We start from the raw sequence: 18,076 nt of genomic DNA on the forward strand, positions 1-18,076 counted from the left end.
ATTTAATAAAGTTTCTTGATTTTTAATTGCTGCTGCTGAATTCTTTTGAATTTTGAAATGATCACCTAACTTCAGCACTCCACACTTTTCTTTTCTTTTCTAGAATATTCTATCACTTCTAAGTTTTCTTTCAAAGTTAACTGTTCTTGAGACATACAGTAAAAGTATGTAACTGCAAATTCTTACCTTAGACTGGAACTCTGCACAAAAGTTCATGATTTGTACAGAATATGCCCACTTAAAATTTACTACAGTGATGTAACAATCACACACTCTGAGGAAACAAAACTGAGCCTAACAGAAAAGATAGATGGTACCTTCAGATATGAGTTTTTTTTTTTTTTTTTTTTTTTTTTTGTGATTTGAATATATAGACATATGTTTAGTGGTGATAGACTACAGAGCATTTTCAACCAGTGTCTAATTAAGTTTGGCTGAGTTTTATTAGTGTAGCATGCATTTCTAAAGGAATTAGAATATATATATATATATCCCAAGTATGTAAAATACATAAATGAATAGTTAATTAAATATCTTAAATATATATGTATATATATATATCTATTCTATTCTTTAAGTCACATGTGGCTATCAGAAGTCTAATTAGTGTCATTGTTACTGTAATGACCTTGATTTTTATTTACCTTTGTGGCTAAATGAAGAGCTATGAAAATGTGCATGTGTGTGCCACCAGCAATGAACGTATTTGTCTCAAATGTTACCCATGAAAAAAATCTAAACATCTGCTGAGGTAGGTTAAAATCAAAAAGGACTGCTATCGAACTCTAGTGTGTCCGCATTAGAGATTCTGCTCTGGAGAGGTTGCTTAACATTTCATTTCAAATATGGCCAGGACCCAAGCCTGAGTGTCCACATCAAGAGGTGTCTGTTAAAGGAGGTTTCACTGTATTAAGTCCACTCGTTGACACACGTTTCAGACGTTATACGAGGAGCGGTACGAAAGTAATGCCTCTTATTTTTTTCCTCAGAAATTAATTCTTTCAACTATGTATTTTACATCAATTAATCCTCAATCATTAATAAACACACTATTTTTTTCCACTAACTAGCCATCATTTTCTATGCACTTCTGCCATATCTGAGTCAGACACTATTCCAATCATGTAAAGTCCTTACTCTTGCTCCGGAGGGCTTCGCAAACACTGTGATTGAGCTGGTTGTCAGCTGCAAAATGAGTTACGTGGAGTGCATCCTTCACCGGGCCAATGAGGTTGATAGTCAGAAGGTGCAAGATCCAGGCTATCAAAGGGTTGAGGAAGAACAGTGCACCCCAGTTTGCAGTGGTCTCTATCGTGTGCAGACTGGTGTGGGGGTCATGCACTGTCACGGAGAAGTTTTTGTTTGGTTGAACTTTACAGATGCAGGCTTTCAACTTTTTCCAGTTTCCACATATCAATCTGAGTTGATTGTGGTGCCATGCTCCAAGAAGTTCACAAGCATGATGCCATCTTTGTCCCAAAACATTGTCACTGTCACAGTGACTTTACCAACAGAAGGCTGTCTTTTGAACTTCTTGCATGGTGAATTTTGATGGTGCCACTCCATTGACTGTATCTTCTTTTCAGAGTCATAATGGTGGACCCAAGTTTCATCACTTGTTACTGTGTATAAAAGAAAAACCTGTCCTTCACTTTCATAGTGCTGGAGAAGTTCTGTACAGATGACTTTCCGGGCTTCTTTGTGTTCATGTATTAGCATTTTCAGGTCCCATCTGGCACAAATATTGTTGTAGCCTAGTTCCTTTATGATGATCACAACAGGTTTCCCTATACCTGCTACATTGTGCAGTTCACTTGTTGTGATGCAGCAGTCCTCTTTGATCAGCACGTTGATCCAACTCTTGTCTGTTTGTTGTCACTGACGTCATTAGCATTAGTAGAGGCATTTGATGCAAGAAAGCAAGCTTATGCAGCATCAGCCAAAAAAAAAAAAAAAAAATCCACTTCACCCCTCTGTTCGTTCAAAATACCTGTCCAGCTGAGCCTTAAACTTATTTAGGCTATCAACCTCCACCACAAGGGATGGAAGTCTGTTCCACCAACCAACCACCCGCTGGCTAAAGGCAAATTTCCGCACATCTATCCTACATCTGTCTTTCCTCAATTTGAATTTATGCCCTCTCAGGTGATTTTTCTGAGCTAGAGGAAGAATCCCATCAGCATTGAGCATGCTTAAACCATTCAAGGCTTTATACACCTCTATCAGATCACCTCGCTGGTGCCTAGTCTCCAGACAGTGTAATTTGCAAAACTTAAGCCTTTCTTCGTAAGAGCACCCCTTTTTTTCCATTCACTAATCTTGTTGCCCTTCTCTGTACTCGTTCCAGCAGCTCTACATCCTTCTTGAAATGAGGCCTCCAGACCTGTATACAGTACTCTAGGTGTGGCCTGACCATTGCCTTATACAATGGAATAATCACCTCCTTATCCCTGCTGGAAAAATTCCTGTATATCATTGACAATACTCCATGAGCTACTCTTGCAGCCCATCTGCACTGCTCAGAGAACTTCATATCTGCCTGCACAACCACCCCCAAGTCCCTTTCATTCTCTACCACTGTCAGTGTAGTACCACAGAGTTGATACGTTGCTCTGGGGTTGCTGTTTCCCATGTGTAGAACTTTACATTTGTCAATGTTAAACTTCATTTGCCACCTCTCAGCCCATCTGCTCAACCTTTCCAGATCCTGTTGCAGCAGCATAGTGTCAGTAGTGTCCTTGACAACCCTGCCAACCTTTGTATCATCTGCAAACTTGGACATTAAGCTTGATATACCATCATCAATATCATTTATAAATACAGAAAACAATAATGGACCCAACACTGAGCCCTGAGGGACTCCACTAATAACATTAGTCCACGATGAGCAGTGTCCATTGATTACCACTCTGTCTTCTCCCCCTCAACCACCCCTTTTTCCATAGCAGCAATTTGCCTCCAATGTCACACTGCTCCAATTTGTGTAGCAGTCTTCCATGTGCAACAGTATCAAAAGCCTTTCTAAGATCCAAGTATATAATATCAAAGTTATTCCCTGCATCCAGTTCTTTTGTGACTGCATCATAGTACCCAATCAAGTTGGTCAGGCAAGACTTCCCCTTAACAAAACCATGCTGTGGCCGAGGTATAACTGAAGTCTTGTTTAGATGATCCTGCAGTGCTTCTTTAACCAGTGCCTCCATTAATTTTCCTGGAACAGAAGTTAAACTCACAGGTCTATAATTACTTGTGTCAGCCTTTGATCCTCCTTTGTGAATTGGGGTCACATTTGCACATCTCCAGTCTGTGGGTATCTCCCCTGAGTCCAAGGAAGCTCTCATAATTATGGCTAAGGGTTTGCTTACTTCCTTTAATATAACTGGATAGATCCCATCCACCCCGGGTGCCTTTCTTGTGTTTATCTTCAACAGTTTCTCCTCCACTTTACTCCCAGTTATTTCAAGATTCTGTAGCTTACTGCTAGAGTTGAATACACCTCTGGCATTCCCCTGGTTGAATAACTCCTCGTGTGTGAATGTCGATGCAAAATATTCATTTAGTTTGTTAGCTACCTGAGCAGGATCATCAACAGTTGACCCATTAATATCAAGTGGACCAATCTGATTCATCCCCTTCATTCTAGAGTTTACATAAGTAAAGAACTCTTTGCTGTTTTTCTTTGCATCCCTTGCCAAGGATTTCTCGTAATCTGCCTTCGCCTGCCTAACCTCCTTTGGAACTTGGTTGCATATCAACTTGTATCTATCATAGGCTTCTGTGTCATGTGTTAATTTGTAAGTATCCCATGCATTTTTCTTCTCTGCCATATGTCTCATTAGTTCATCTGACATCAATTTTGGCCTAAACCTTGAACAATATTTCTTAGTTGGTATGTAAAGCCTAGTAGCTTCCAAGATAAGTTCTTTGAATGCTTCCCATTTTGAATTTGCTGTTGGTAACATCATCAGTTGGTCCCACTGTATAGAATTTAAATACTGTCTCAGTCCATCGTAGTCGCCTTTACGGAAGCAATAACCCCTCCCTTTACCCCTAATGGTAGTTACCTCTTTGAGTAAATCCCACTTCAGCACACTGTGATCACTGCCACCTAGTGGTTCATTTATCTGCAGATTCGTAATGCATGAAGAATCACTGCTGATAATCAAATCAAGAGTATTACTCCCTCTAGTTGCCTCCCGAACATGCTGATGTAGAAAACAATCATCCAATAAATCCACAAAAGCCCTGCTAGTGTGTGAGTAACCAGCCCCCAAATTCCAGTCAATATCTGGGAAATTAAAATCTCCCATTATAAGACTCTCTGATTTACTGGCCCACTCTATTTCCCTGTACAGTTCCTTATTATACTCATCAGAGTCATTAGGCCTATAGCACACTCCTACTCTCAATTTTGATCTCCCAATGCTTATGTCACACCAAACTGACTCAACATTGCACTGTCCGGCGATGTCGACTGGCTTCACTTCCTTGGTTTTTATGTGTTTCTTAACTAATAGCATAACTCCTCCCCCCTTCCTATCCTGTTTATCCTTTCTGTAGACGTTGTACTCCCCAAATTGCAGTTCTGCATCCCTTATATCTGTGTGACGCCACGTCTCTGATATCCCAACAATATCTGCCTTTGATGTTTTGAGCAATACCTCTAATTCATCAAATTTATTTACTAAACTCCTAGCATTGGTGTACATGCAAGTATACCTGCACCTGTTTCTATTCTTAGCTACCCTAACACAACCCATGTGTTTACTTGTACCGCAATGGCTCCCAGCAGTCTCTGAAATACCATGCATCTTGTTTTTCAGGCTTCTGCTCATTCTAATAGAAGCAGTGCAAGAATCTCTTTCACCTCTGCCAGTGGCTACTGTCAATCTATTGGTCTTTGTCTCCCCCCAAGCTAGCAGTTTTCTGACCCACCTAACACTGCCTCGATAGCATCAGCAAATATTCTTGCACCCTTTCTATTTAAGTGTATCCCATCCCTGTAGAAGCAATCTTTCCTGTTAACAAGTACAGTCCAGGCTGAAAAAAATTCTACCTCTTGAGCCTTGCACAATCTTTCCAGGGCCGAATCTTAAGAAAAATACATACAGTAATCACTTATTTTCTTCTGCACCTTCTTCCGGCTGATAATTTTGTTTTCAACATTTGTTTGGAGTGAAGAACCCATCGAAAGTCCTTCAGTATCTTCTTCAGTGGCGAAAAACATTTTTAAACGATTGATTTGTATGAGCGCTTCTTCTATTTTCATCGGTGGTTCGTCATTAATATGTTCTTCAACAGAATGACCCCTTTCCATTTCTTCATCCTCATGTGGAACTTCTTGAAAAATATCGATGATAATGTCGTTGATATCTATAGCAGCATCTTCTGTAGTGAGGTTCGAGTCTATACCTTTGTAGCCAGGGTCACTTTGTAGCTGAAGTATCGTACATTATCAATAGATGTTGAAGTTCTTGTTCTTCTTGGTGCTCCACATTGCTGTTCATAACTTCAATTTTTGCGTTTTAGAAGCCAGACTTTACAAAACAGTTCACGACAGTTTGTTTTCTAATTGCATTTACTGAAGAGGAAATCCATTGAATCAGCATCTAGGATGCTGAGTTTATTTGCAAAGTCACTCGCACATGTTACATCGTTCATGTTTGCAATCAGATGTCTTAAAACACGTTTTCTGTAGTGAAGTTTAAAATTTTTTATTATCCCTTGATCCAAGGGCTGACACTCTGCAGATGTGTTTGGTGGCAGAAAAAAGATTTGAATGTTGGACAATTCAATGTGCGGTTGAGATGCAGCATTATCCATGAAAAGAATAATTTTTCTGTTTTGACGAATCATGTTTTGGTTAAAGTGACTTATCCATTTGCTCATGATATCTCGTGTCATCCACGCTTTTTTATTAGACTTCCAGTCAACATTCAAAAGATTCAACTTTATGCCCTTGAAACCACGAGGATTTTGTGGTTTTCCTATAACAAGAGGTTGTTCAAAGTCTCCCAGCATATTTGTACACAATAGTATAGTCAAGCGTTCCTTAGAAATTTTTTCGCCCTGACACTTTTCGTTTTTTAGACTCATTGTTTTTTCAGGAAGAGCTTTAAAAAACAACCCTGTTTTGTCACAGTTGTAAATATCCTTAGCTTCAAAATCACGACATATATCTTCCAATTTGACGGTCCACTCTGTTACAACCCCAGTATCAACAGATCCACCTTCACCACTTATGGTTTTCCAAGAAATTTTATGCCGAGTTTTGAACTTGTCTAGCCATCCCACAGAAGCTTTGAACTCATTTACTCCCATAGATTTCGCAACCTCCAAAGCCTTTTCCCTAATAATAGGCCCATTAATGGGAATTTTATTAGCACGTGAGCCGGCAAAACCACTCATACGTAACATTGTCAATTTGAAGTCCAACAGTTTTCGGGAATGATTTTTGAATCTGATCATTTCCGTGTTGCCAAAATTGTTTGAGCAGTTAATTTTTTTTTCTTTTGGATGTTGCTTACCTGCGTCTTCCTGATTTTGCAGCGAGATTGCGAACACTATTTTTTTTTTGCCGATCATACGCATTAATGAGTTCGACTTTATCTTTTAAAGTTAAATGTTTACGAGAAGACATTGTGCACTTCACACGACACTGAACAAAACTGAAACTGAAAAGACGAAAGGCCGACCATATTCTCCCCCCCCTCCACACACATCGAATTCATCAGAAGTTTTACACGTGCCTTAAAATTCTTGAAAAAGGGTTTAGAACCGCGACGTAAACCTTGATAAAATTCAGAGAATCGGAAATAGAAAATAAACATGCGATTGAGGCAATACGTGGAAGAAAAGTTCATAGAAAAAGAGCCGTGAGCTCGCCTGCTGTCCGTTATGGGGAGATCAAATTAAGTGCTAATCTAAACGAAACAGTCCAGATTGCCTGTCCGTGTCCGTTACAGAGAATGTCCGCTAGACAGAAGCTGAAAACACGTTAAAACCAATGGAGGTGAGTTGGGGAATTTGAAAATGTCCGTTGTAGAGAGATGTCCGTTAAAGAGAGGTGTCCGTTAGAAGTTTCACTGTATTTTGATTACCTTTTATCTCTCTATTTAATTTGATTAATTGGATTATATTTACATGGGGGTAGCGTGACGATGTGCTAATTCTGCATTCGTACCACCATCTATAGCCTAATTTGTTTCTATATATTTTCAGTTCAACTATTGTTTTGTCAGTGGTGTGGTTTGGCCATGTGAGTGCTAGGTTTTGTTTTATTATTTTTTGCTGCATAAGGTTTCAGATGCAACAGATTTTGCTGTGCAAATCTGTTGCAGCGGCAGTCTGATCTTAGTATCATTCCGTCGTTGCATGGATTTGTTTAGCGTTCGAAATGCAGTGATTCCCTGACTATTATTGGCCTCGTGGTCCTCTGTCGAGATGGGCATAATGGTCAGTCTATTTTATTTCATTTCATTTTATTTGGTCGCGTAATGTTGTTAGTTTATGTTTCCACCTTAGATTTCACATAATTTGAAACGGGTGCTTTAGAGGGGACACTGCTAAATTTCTTTTAATTGGCTTAATTTTCTAAATTATTTTAGGAACATTGCTTCAACACTACCCTCTTCTTTATCTGCCCCCTATATATTTTTCTGTTATTGTTATTTTTGTTATTTTATTTGGTAGAGTTCTTTTTCACTCTGCTAGTTTGCCATGCTGCTGGCAAATATCCTATTTTAGCTTATTATAAGTAACATATAGTGGATTATGATTTTCTGCTGCCACTGATGTTGGCTTTTCTACTATTTTTTTCTTATTTATTTTAATATATATATATATATATATCCAAATTAGATAAGTTATCTCTCTATTTAATTTGATTAAATTCGATGTAACCACTGGCCAACCGTACCTCCAGTATACATGAAAAATATAAAATATTAGGTTAATTAACATAATAAGCCTTACATGGGAACTCATTTTGCAAGAGACTTTGTCGAGGGCTAAACCCCTACAAAATGACCAACCCATGTTAGACTGAGCCATCGGTTTCTGTTATCATCTGCCTGTATGCCAAATCCAAATATCCATAATAATGGATAATTCATCTAATTTAAAATTAAGTTATAGTAAAGTCTATAAATCAGTGTAAATCTAGCCGTCCAAAAAGGGTATGTCAAACCATAATTTGTAAGAATACAGGCTGGATCATCCAGATTTATACTGATTTATAGACTTTACTATAACCTAATTTTAAATTAGATGAATTATCCATTATTATGGATATTTGGATTTGGCATACAGGCAGATGATAACAGAAACCGATGGCTCAGTCTAAACATGGGTTGGTCATTTTGTAGGGGTTTAGCCCTCGACAAAGTCTTTTGCAAAATGGGTTCCCATGTAAGGCTTATTATGTTAATTAACCTAATATTTTATATTTTTCATGTATACTGGAGGTACGGTTGGCCAGTGGTTACATCGATTTTCAAACTATGGAGGTACTTACGTTACACTATAACTTATCTAATTTGGACATACCTAATGTCCGATGTAATGTTCTATCGTTTGATGGCATTAATCGGTTAGTTCTATATGTAACACTTAATAATTTTATATATTTTTACAATTTAACTCTGTAATATTTGGATTCTATATATATATATTTTGTTTTTTCTTATTTTAATATATTTTGATTACTCTATTTAATTTTGAATTAATTGGATTATATATAACTTTATTTTTTAATACTTAATGAAGTCAGATGACTGATTTTGAAGGCTATATGAGTATATTGACTGATATATTGTTTCAGGGCTGCTATAAAGAGGTTGTGAGCTTTGTTAATAGCAACTTGGGAGCAATTGGTGGTGGTGCAGTTGGTGTTGCTTGTTTTCAGGTAAGAGACTAAGAATTAATCAGAATTATAATTATTTCCTGTCATGAGAGAGAGAGAGAGAGAGAGAGAGAGAGAGAGATGATATCCAGCTCAGGACTCTGGGCATGCCAAACAAATACTCATCAGATGTGAAATTCTGTTTTCGAATTTAATAATGAGAAATATGTTTCTGAAATTGAGAAAGTTATGAATGAATTTGAAACCAGATTCGGTGATTTTATAACAATTGAAGACTTTGTTCAATACATCTTTATCCATTTAATGTCAACTTAGATACAAAACATGGTGCAGAAAAAAAATCGCTGAGATTTTTCACATGGAGAAAATTTTACTTGAAAATGAAATTATTACATTGCAAAACAATATCTTCCTAAAAGCCAGATCATCAGAAAAAGACTTTTGGAAATATGTTTGCTGAGAGAAGTATGCAAATGTAAAAAAAAATGGAGTGAACTTTTAAATTCCTGTTTTGGTTCCACATATCTGTGTGAACCGGCCTTTTCATATTTGAAGCACAGACAAAGAATCGCTCTAATCTTACCGACTTGCTTACAGAAGATTATTTACTGTCGGCCTTATCATAGTATATCCCTGATTTTGAAAGCTTGGCAGATGACATGAGGGCACAAACTTCACATAGTTTAAAACTTTAAATATATGTTAATTTAAAATAAGAATTCTGAATTGTATTTAATTTTAAAATTTATAAACAACAATTTTCAATATGTTTTGATTAACTCTTTTAACCATGTGCAATGAAATTCTTGAGATGGTAGATTGCACCACAAATTAAGTTGGCCACCCCTGCTGTAAGCTTGCTTTCTTGCATCATATGCCTCTGCTAATGTGAAAATTCTTTGGAGGAAGGAGATGCCAGAAGTTTATGAAACTCTAACAGAGTTAAATTATTTTATGATAATTGAGAAGAAAGTGGAACAGAAACTGTTGAGGCAGAAGGCATCTGGGTTGGAAGAGAACTGTTCAATTATATTAAGGGAGAGGCAAAGGAGAGAAACAAACTCTTTAGCATTAATTATGAATGATTGAATTTGAGGGCATCTCCAATTCACGAAGGGGAATCAAAGGGTGATGTGAGTAATTAAACTTGTTAGTTTAACTTCTGTTTCTGTTCCAGGAAAAATAAGTCACTGATTAAAGAAGTAATGCAGGACCATCTAGACAGGTGGACAATTATGCTTCAGTCACAGTATGATTTATTAAGGGGCACCCTTGTCAGACCACTCTGACTGGTTACTGTGACACAGTAACAAAGAAAATGGATGCAAAAAAATAATTTTCATATCATATACTTGATTTCAGGAAAGCTTTTGATACTGTTGCCCATAAAAGGCTGCTGTACAAATTGGAGCAGTGTAGCATTAAGGCCAGATACTGCTATGGTAAAGGGTTGGTTAAGTGGGACAAGACAGAAGTTATTAATAGACACTGCTCTTCATGAACTAATGTTACGAGTGTAGTACCCCAAGATTAGGTGTAAGGCTCATTGTTGTTTTCTGTAATTATTAATTATATTGATGAAGGTATACCAGGCTTATAATCTAACTTTGCTGATGATGCAAAGTTGCCTTTTTTTCACTTTCTTATTCCAAAGGTGTTTTTCCTTCTGCTTGGAAATTTGCTCATATCCAGCCAGTTCCTAAAAAGGTGACAAATCCCTCCCATCCAATTATCGTCCCATTGCAATTACTTCTACTCTTTCTAAAGTAATGGAGAAATCAATTAACTGCCAACTCTTAAACTACGTAGAAACCTTTCGTCTGATCAACGATCGCCAGTATGGATTCCGTCAGGGTCGATCCACTGGTGATATATTCTGGCTTATGTTACCCATTTATGGACTAATTCAATGGAAAGGTTCGGTGAACCCAAGCAGTTGCTCTTGACATCTCAAAGGCTTTCGATCATGTTTGGCATAAAGGCCTTCTAAACAAGCTTCCATCTTATGGTTTGCCAACTGTTTTTTGTAATTGGTTATCCAGTTTTCTCTCTGACTGCTCACTGAGGGTGATGGTAGATAGCTGTCTGTCTTCTAACTTCTCCACTAATGCTGGTGTCCCCAAGGTTCAGTTCTTTCCCCCACTCTTTTGCTCTTGTATATTATTGACCTTCTTCCATTGACTGGAAATCCTATCTGTAGTTTTGCCAATGTTAGCACATTGCATTCCACTTTCCAGTTCAAGAAACCATGTCCTGCTCAATGAGCTTCAACTTCTCGTATATCTGCTATCATTATTATTTCGTATGGCAAAAAATGAGGATACATTTGTAACAATGTCAAAAAATAAATAAATAAATTACAATAAGCCTAAAAACAATATTTACAGAAAAAAATTATAAGTAACATTTTGATGAATTAAAATGTAATGTCCAGTTTATTCAGCCACTTAATAGCATCATCAGTAACACTATGTAGATCTTGGATGGAGCCTTCAAATCTCCTCTTTGGGCACTCAGAGATGACATGCTGGATGGTCTGGGGCACGTTGTCACAGTCGCAGAATGGGTTTTCAGTTTTTCCCCACTTATGCAGCCAAAACTTGCATCTTCCGTGATTTGTTCGGATTCTGTTCAGGGCTGTCCGTTACTTTCTTGGTAAGTTGAAACCTGGAACAGCTCTGCATGGATCACTGACTAAGCCCAGGTGGTCGGGATTTGAAGTAGTCCAGTCTTCGCGCCAGGTCTGGTCAGCATTAAAATGTGACTTGATAAGTTTCTCACCTAGCTTCCATGAGGGGTCCTAGACTTCAATCTCTCCGGGTTCTGGGGGTTGCAATCCTGATGTATGGGCAAGTGAGGATTTCTTTGACATTTCTGCCATTCTTTCAGCAAGGCTATTTCTCTTCTTATATGAGGGGGATAGATGTTAGATAAAACACTGGTAGCCATTTTAAAGGTGTCGATTTAATGGTGCCTGATATTGTCCTCATTGTGTCATTCAGTTGGATATCAACTTTTACAGAGTGTGCACTATTAAGCCATACGGGGCAACAATATTCTGCAACTGAGTAGACTAGGGCAAGGGCTGATGTTCGTAGCACTGTTGCGTTTGCTCCCCAGCCTGTTCCACTGAGTTTATGCAAGATGTTATTCCTAGTTTTTATCTTTGCTGCAATATTACAAAGGTGTTGTTTATACGTCAGTGTTCAGTCCATTATAATTCCCAGATATTTTGGGAAAGGGGTTGTTTCAGTCGTTGACCTTTATATTCCACTTGTGGCATATAGTTAGCCCTATGATTATCCAGATGAAAACAGCTAACTTCGGTTTTATTTAAATTAGGTTTAAGTCGCCATGTGTGAAAATATTTATTCAGGTTATGAAGATCCTTTGTAAGTACAATTTCGGCTGCATTGAAGTCAGTAGACTGGGCAGTCAGGGCTATGTCATCTGCGTACATGAATTTCCTAGAAGCAGTTGTTGGAAGATCTGCAGTATAGATATTAAATAATAATGGGGCTAGAACTGATCCTTGTGGTAAACCATCATTTAATATATAGGGCTTGCTCACTCTGCCATTTAAGTGTACTTCAAACACTCTGTTGCATAACATATTGTTAAGTAGGATTGCGAGGGGCTTATAAGGAATAATCTTCAAAAATTTCAGAATCATTCCTTGTCGCCATACTGTGTCATAAGCTGATGTCAAGTCCACAAAGACTGCAATGGTCTTCTTCTTATCTTGGAATCCGTTCTCCATATGGCTGGTAAGTGCCAGTACCTGATCGCAGCAGCTTCGGCCTGGTCGGAATCCGGCTTGTTCAATTGGTATGTGTTGGAAGGTTGTGGATTAAATTCTATTGTAAACCATTCTTTCAATTAATTTATAACATATATTTAAAAGTGCAATTGGGCGATAATCTTCAGGGCAAAATCCACTTTTCCCAGGCTTTAGGATGGCAACTATTTTAGTTCTCTTAAACAAAGACGGGAACCTACCATTCTGCAAGATGTCATTAAAAAATTTAACTAGCCAATTCAGAGCTCTTGGACCACAATGTTTCAGGAACTCTGGATATATTCCGTCCACTCCAGCTGCTTTGCCTGGTTTTATTTCCTTCAGAGCTGTCAATCTCTGCAATTGTGAATTCTCCTGAGAATTGGGAGGTTGGTTCAGCCAAGGATAGTCTAGTTCTTAATTCCTTCTTAAGTTTTTTGACTTCAACTTTGTTAGTATCGGTTGGTCTCTTGGAAATGTTGACAATTCTCTTGGCTACTTTTCCTGGGGATACTTCTGAGCTCTTATTAATATATTTGGGAGTACTACTTCCGAGTTTCCTCAGAAGTGTCCATGCTTTTCTGCTTGAGTGTTGGAAATTCATACCTGCTGTCATTATGTTCCATTTTTCTTTCCTAGCAGAGTCTAAGCATTGCAATAGTTCATCAGCAATTTCTGTTCTATTGCTAAGTTGGTATTCTTCATATAGCTCATCACATCTGTTCCAGCCAGGAATGTATTCTTTCCTATATCCTCTGGGAATATGTTTCTTTGCTATGGAGCATATTAAACCAACAAATCGCTTATAGTTGTCGGTTTTTGATGGGATCCATTGAATATTGTGATCCACTTCATTAGTGAAGGCTTCCCAGTGAGCTTTTCCAAAGTTCCAGCGAGGTACAGGCTTTGAACTTACTATTGGAACTTCGGTGCAAATTTTTACAAGAATTGGTCTATGCTGACTATGAGGAAAATTATTCAAAACTTTCCTGCTACACTGCAAAGGTCTTCTGCACTCATCTCTTGAGACAAAACAGAGGTCTGGGTTGGTATCTTTGTTCCATCTGCCTGAGTGAAAGGAACCTCTCTTTTGCATCATACATTAAGAAAACATCCTCAACTTCAGACCAGGCCATCACACCAAGGCCATCTGCATTAGTGTCAGCATAGCCCCAAAGAGTACTCCTACTGTTGAAATCTCCCATAATAATTGATGGATGATGCACATTCTGGATAGCTTCTTTACACCAAGGTCGAGATGGTGGTTTATAGATATTTATTATTTCCAGGCCCATCACCCCAACCCTGGTAGTGAAAATGTCATTAGTGCTTATGTCCAAAATTTCTATTTGGTCAATTTTATTTCGGATATGCGTAGTGGTACCATAGCTTTTATGGAAAGTAGCTGCGACAAGGCTGTATCCTGGTAATTTACATCTAGAGTAAGTTGGTTTTGATCTTCACAATGTGTTTCTTGTAGCAGCACAACATCTACATGGTAGTCGTTAAGCACTTTTAAAAGGTAGTCACTTTTTGATCGGCTTATACCCTCAATATTAAGTTGAAGAATATTCAGAGGGTGTCCTATGTTCTTTGTTGTTGTTGTTTGGTTCTGAAAGGAGCCATTTAGATTAGGATAATGTTCCATGTTCTAAGTATTAATATAATGTATCCTCTAATTGCTGGGATATCCAAAAGCAGAGCTCGAGGTCCAGCAGCCAACGCAGTTGCTCACTTAGCACGCTATCAATTCCTTAAATGCCGATCTCCGAATTCCTTAAATGCCGATTCTCCTGGGGCCTCAGTGGGGCAAAGACAACTTAGTTGATTTCAATCCTTGTCTTGTCTTATCTTATATCTTGTAAAAGGGATTCTTCTGCTCCTATGCTTACCTTTGGTGACACTCCGATTTCTAGGCAAGATGATATATCTTTTTTGGGGATTACCCTGACTTCTAATCCCTCTTGGCACAAGCACATTACAAATATTGCTTCCTCTGCATCTAAAAAACTTGGTTTTCTCTTTTGCTCTTGGTGTTACTTTTCTTCTAAACAGCTGTTCACTCCGTACAAATCACAAATCCGCCCTATCATGGAATATCGTTCCCATATCTGGGGAAGTGCCCCCAAAACTTCTCTCAGGCTTCTAAGTTCCATTTAGAAGAGGGCAGTTAGGTTAATTAATGACTCATCTCTAACAGAGTTTCTCCACTCTGTCTCATAGTCATACTGTTTCTGTTGCATGCATTTTCTACAGATATTTCCATGGGCACTGTTCTTCCGAAGTGGTTTCTATAATTTCTGTTCCCTTTTTGAAGATAGTCTGAACATGTGCTGCTATCAGCCAATATCCATTTACTGTCCAACTTCAAACTCACAGAACCAAATTTTCATCTACCTCATTTATTTATTCAACTGCCATTTTCTGTAACAACCTTCCTTCATACTTATTTCCTGAAAATTAGTCTTCAGAAGTTCAAGTCTAATGTCAACAATTATCTTCTTTCGTCTTCTCAACCTCCGACCCATGCACAGTACTAAGTATTATAGGTTCTAATATCTCTCGTGTTTGGGGTTTTCATTAAAAAAAAAAAGGGGGTTAGGTGTACATAGTTACCAGCTGGTTGGGATGCTGAGGTTTTGAAATTACCAATGAATTTCTCAGAAATTTTATTTATCTACAAGAAATCATAACCAGACAGACAACACTCGCTCTTTTTCTTACGAACAATCCTTCCAAGTACACAGTCGAGGTGAGTGGCCCTCTAGATACCTCAGATCACAAATTGGTGAAGGTGTTTTCTCCAATGTAGGTTTCTCTTGTGACAATTCTCAACCTTGTGTTGTTTGGCATTACAAGAATGCAAAATGGGATGATCTTTTCCTTCGTTGAATTTCTCTTTTAAGCCTTGTGTCAATGTTTGCTTAGATCATGTCAGTGAAATTATTCTTCTAGGGATGAAATTCTGTATTTCACACTCCCTTAAAATCTTGTTATTTTTCTAAACCTTGGTCTTCCAACCAGCACTAAGGGCTGTTCAAGTTAATGTTGCATATCACAGTTGGCTTGCATCCAGATCTCTGGGTTCATTCTCTGCATACACCAAAGTTCACAGCAATTTTAAAGCAGTTATTAATGACTCCAAACTAGATTTTGAACAGGCTAAGACTAGAAAACTTGCTTCTTGGCCAAATGGTAGTTGAGCATTTTGGCAGCAACTTTTGCCCATTTATATTCTCATCTGTTAAAACCTAATGGTTCTATTGTAACCTCAGCTAAAGAGAAAAGGCTGACCTCCTAGCATCCTACTTTTCTTGACTCTTAACTCTTGTATCAATGATCTTGGTAAATCACCTCTTACCATTCCTAGTACACTTTGTTCAGGGCTTTCTGTTGTCTTCCATCAGAAGAAGTCTTGATGCCAGGAAATTGCCAGGTCCTGATGGTATTTCTCCACTTGTTCTCAAAACCTGTGCCTCCTGAGCTTATTTATCGTCTTTGTTGCCTTTTACAACTTCTTATTCCACTGGTGTTTCCCTCTGCATGGAAATTTGCTCATATCTTGTCAGTTCCTAAAAAGGGTGACAAATCTGTCCCATCCAATTTTCATCCCATCACACTTCTATTCTTTCTAAAGTAATGGAGAAATCCATTAACTGCCAACTCCTAAACTACATAGAAGGTTTCTATCTGATCAGTAATTGCCAGTGTGGATTCCATCGGTGCCAGTCCACTGGTGACATACTGGATTATGTTATCCCTCTATGGACACTGAAACAAACTCTTCCACTGAATTTTAAAAATCCAGCGGAAAAGTTTTGTAAAACTCATTCAGTTGCTCTTGACATTTCAAAGGCTTTTGATTGTGTTTGGCATAGCGTTCTAAATAAGTGTCCATCTTATGGTTTGTCAACTTTTTTTTTTTTTTTTTTGTGATTGGATATCCAGTTTTCTTTCTAACCACTCACTGCATATTATTATAGATGGGTGTCTGTCTTCAGACTTATCCGCTAAAAGATTCAGTTTTAATGACCTTCCATTGACTTGAAATCCTATCCATAGCTTTGCTTGTGACAGCATATTGCATTCCACCAGTTTGAGAAACCTTACCTTGCACAAATGGCTTCAATTTCTCAAATATTGACTACCAATTTCATAAGTGATCTCCATATAATACTCTAATAGGGCAAAGATATAAATTAGTTAATTCCTATGTTTAACTTCAATGACGTGCAGATTTCTAGACAAGATCACATATCTCTGTTAGGGGTTGCTCTTAGTTCCAATCTCTCTTGGCATAAGCATATCACAAATATTGCTTCCTCTGCATCTAAAAAATTGAGTTTCCTTCTAAACAGTTATTTGCTGTACAAATCTCAGATCTGCCTTGCTGCGGAATATTATTCCCACATCTTGGACGGTGCCCCCATAACCTCTCAGGCTTCTAGAGTCCATTCAGAAGAGTGCAGTTAGGTTAATTAAAGATCCATCTCTTACAAAGCATCTCCACTCTCTCTGTCTCAAAGACATTCTGTTTTTGCTGCATCCCTTTTCCTTAGATACTTCCATGGATACTGTTCTTTTGAATCAGCTTCTGAAAAGTCTCATCCCACTCTCTTTTTCAAACTAAGTCTGGACACTTGCTGCAGCCAGTCAGCATCTTTTTACTGTCCAGTTGAAAACTCAGAGCCAACTTTTCTTTTTCCTCATGTAATCCAACTTCAGTTTTCTGGAAAAACCTCCCTTCGCACACTTCATGAAAATTACAATCTGCAGAAATTTAAGTCTAATGTCAGTAAGTATCTTCTTTTATCTTTTCAACCTTTAACCCTATGCTCAGTACTAAGTACTTTAGGTTCTAAATACCTTTCATGTTTGTGGTTTTCATTAAAAAAAAGTCTCAAAAACACAAAGCAGTGTAGTGGCATTTCTCAAATTATTTCATTACAGTAGTACCCTGCTTCTATATTAAATTGGTGCATTGGACTAAAGCAACCTAGGGATTTTATGATGCATGTAATGTAAGTTAAGTCTACATTTGGATTTTCTTCCACATGCTTGTGTAGTTGCTTGTTTACATTCAGTACATCTATTATGATTAACTACTTGACACTATTTAGCCAAATGAGGCTACCTGTGATCCAATCTTGGGACTCAAATAGGTCTGAAACCAGTCAGTGTCTTGTGGATTCACTTACTGGGTGATGTTATTTGCTTAAAAATGGCATTAGTTACCCTACATTTACTCTCAAGAGTGATTTCTAAAGAAATGAAGACCTAAATTCTCACTTTCATTGGAGGGACAGTAGCATGCCCAGTCAGTCATGATAGAAAAACATAATATAATATAGTGTTATCTTCTCACTGTATTAAAAACTAATCACAGTTACATAATTAATACAATGAAAATTGTGCTAGTAAAATTTTTCAATAAC

General features: G+C 37.9%; 1 protein-coding gene across 2 annotated transcripts in view; it reads left to right on the forward strand.

The window, feature by feature from the left end:
- Positions 1-18,076, forward strand: part of LOC150091139 (tetraspanin-6-like) — a 100,000-nt gene that overhangs the window by 66,194 nt on the left and 15,730 nt on the right. For both annotated transcript variants that reach the window (XM_090382187.1, XM_090382188.1), the window contains exon 6: positions 8,822-8,905. In XM_090382187.1, coding sequence (XP_090238313.1) covers positions 8,822-8,905 — 84 coding nt within the window. The remainder of the gene's footprint in view (positions 1-8,821; positions 8,906-18,076) is intronic.

The sequence above is a fragment of the Mastigoproctus giganteus genome, chromosome 1, assembly GCF_048544385.1.
Source record: "Mastigoproctus giganteus isolate SK-2022 chromosome 1, ASM4854438v1, whole genome shotgun sequence".
NCBI classification, from domain to species: Eukaryota; Metazoa; Arthropoda; class Arachnida; order Uropygi; family Thelyphonidae; genus Mastigoproctus; species Mastigoproctus giganteus.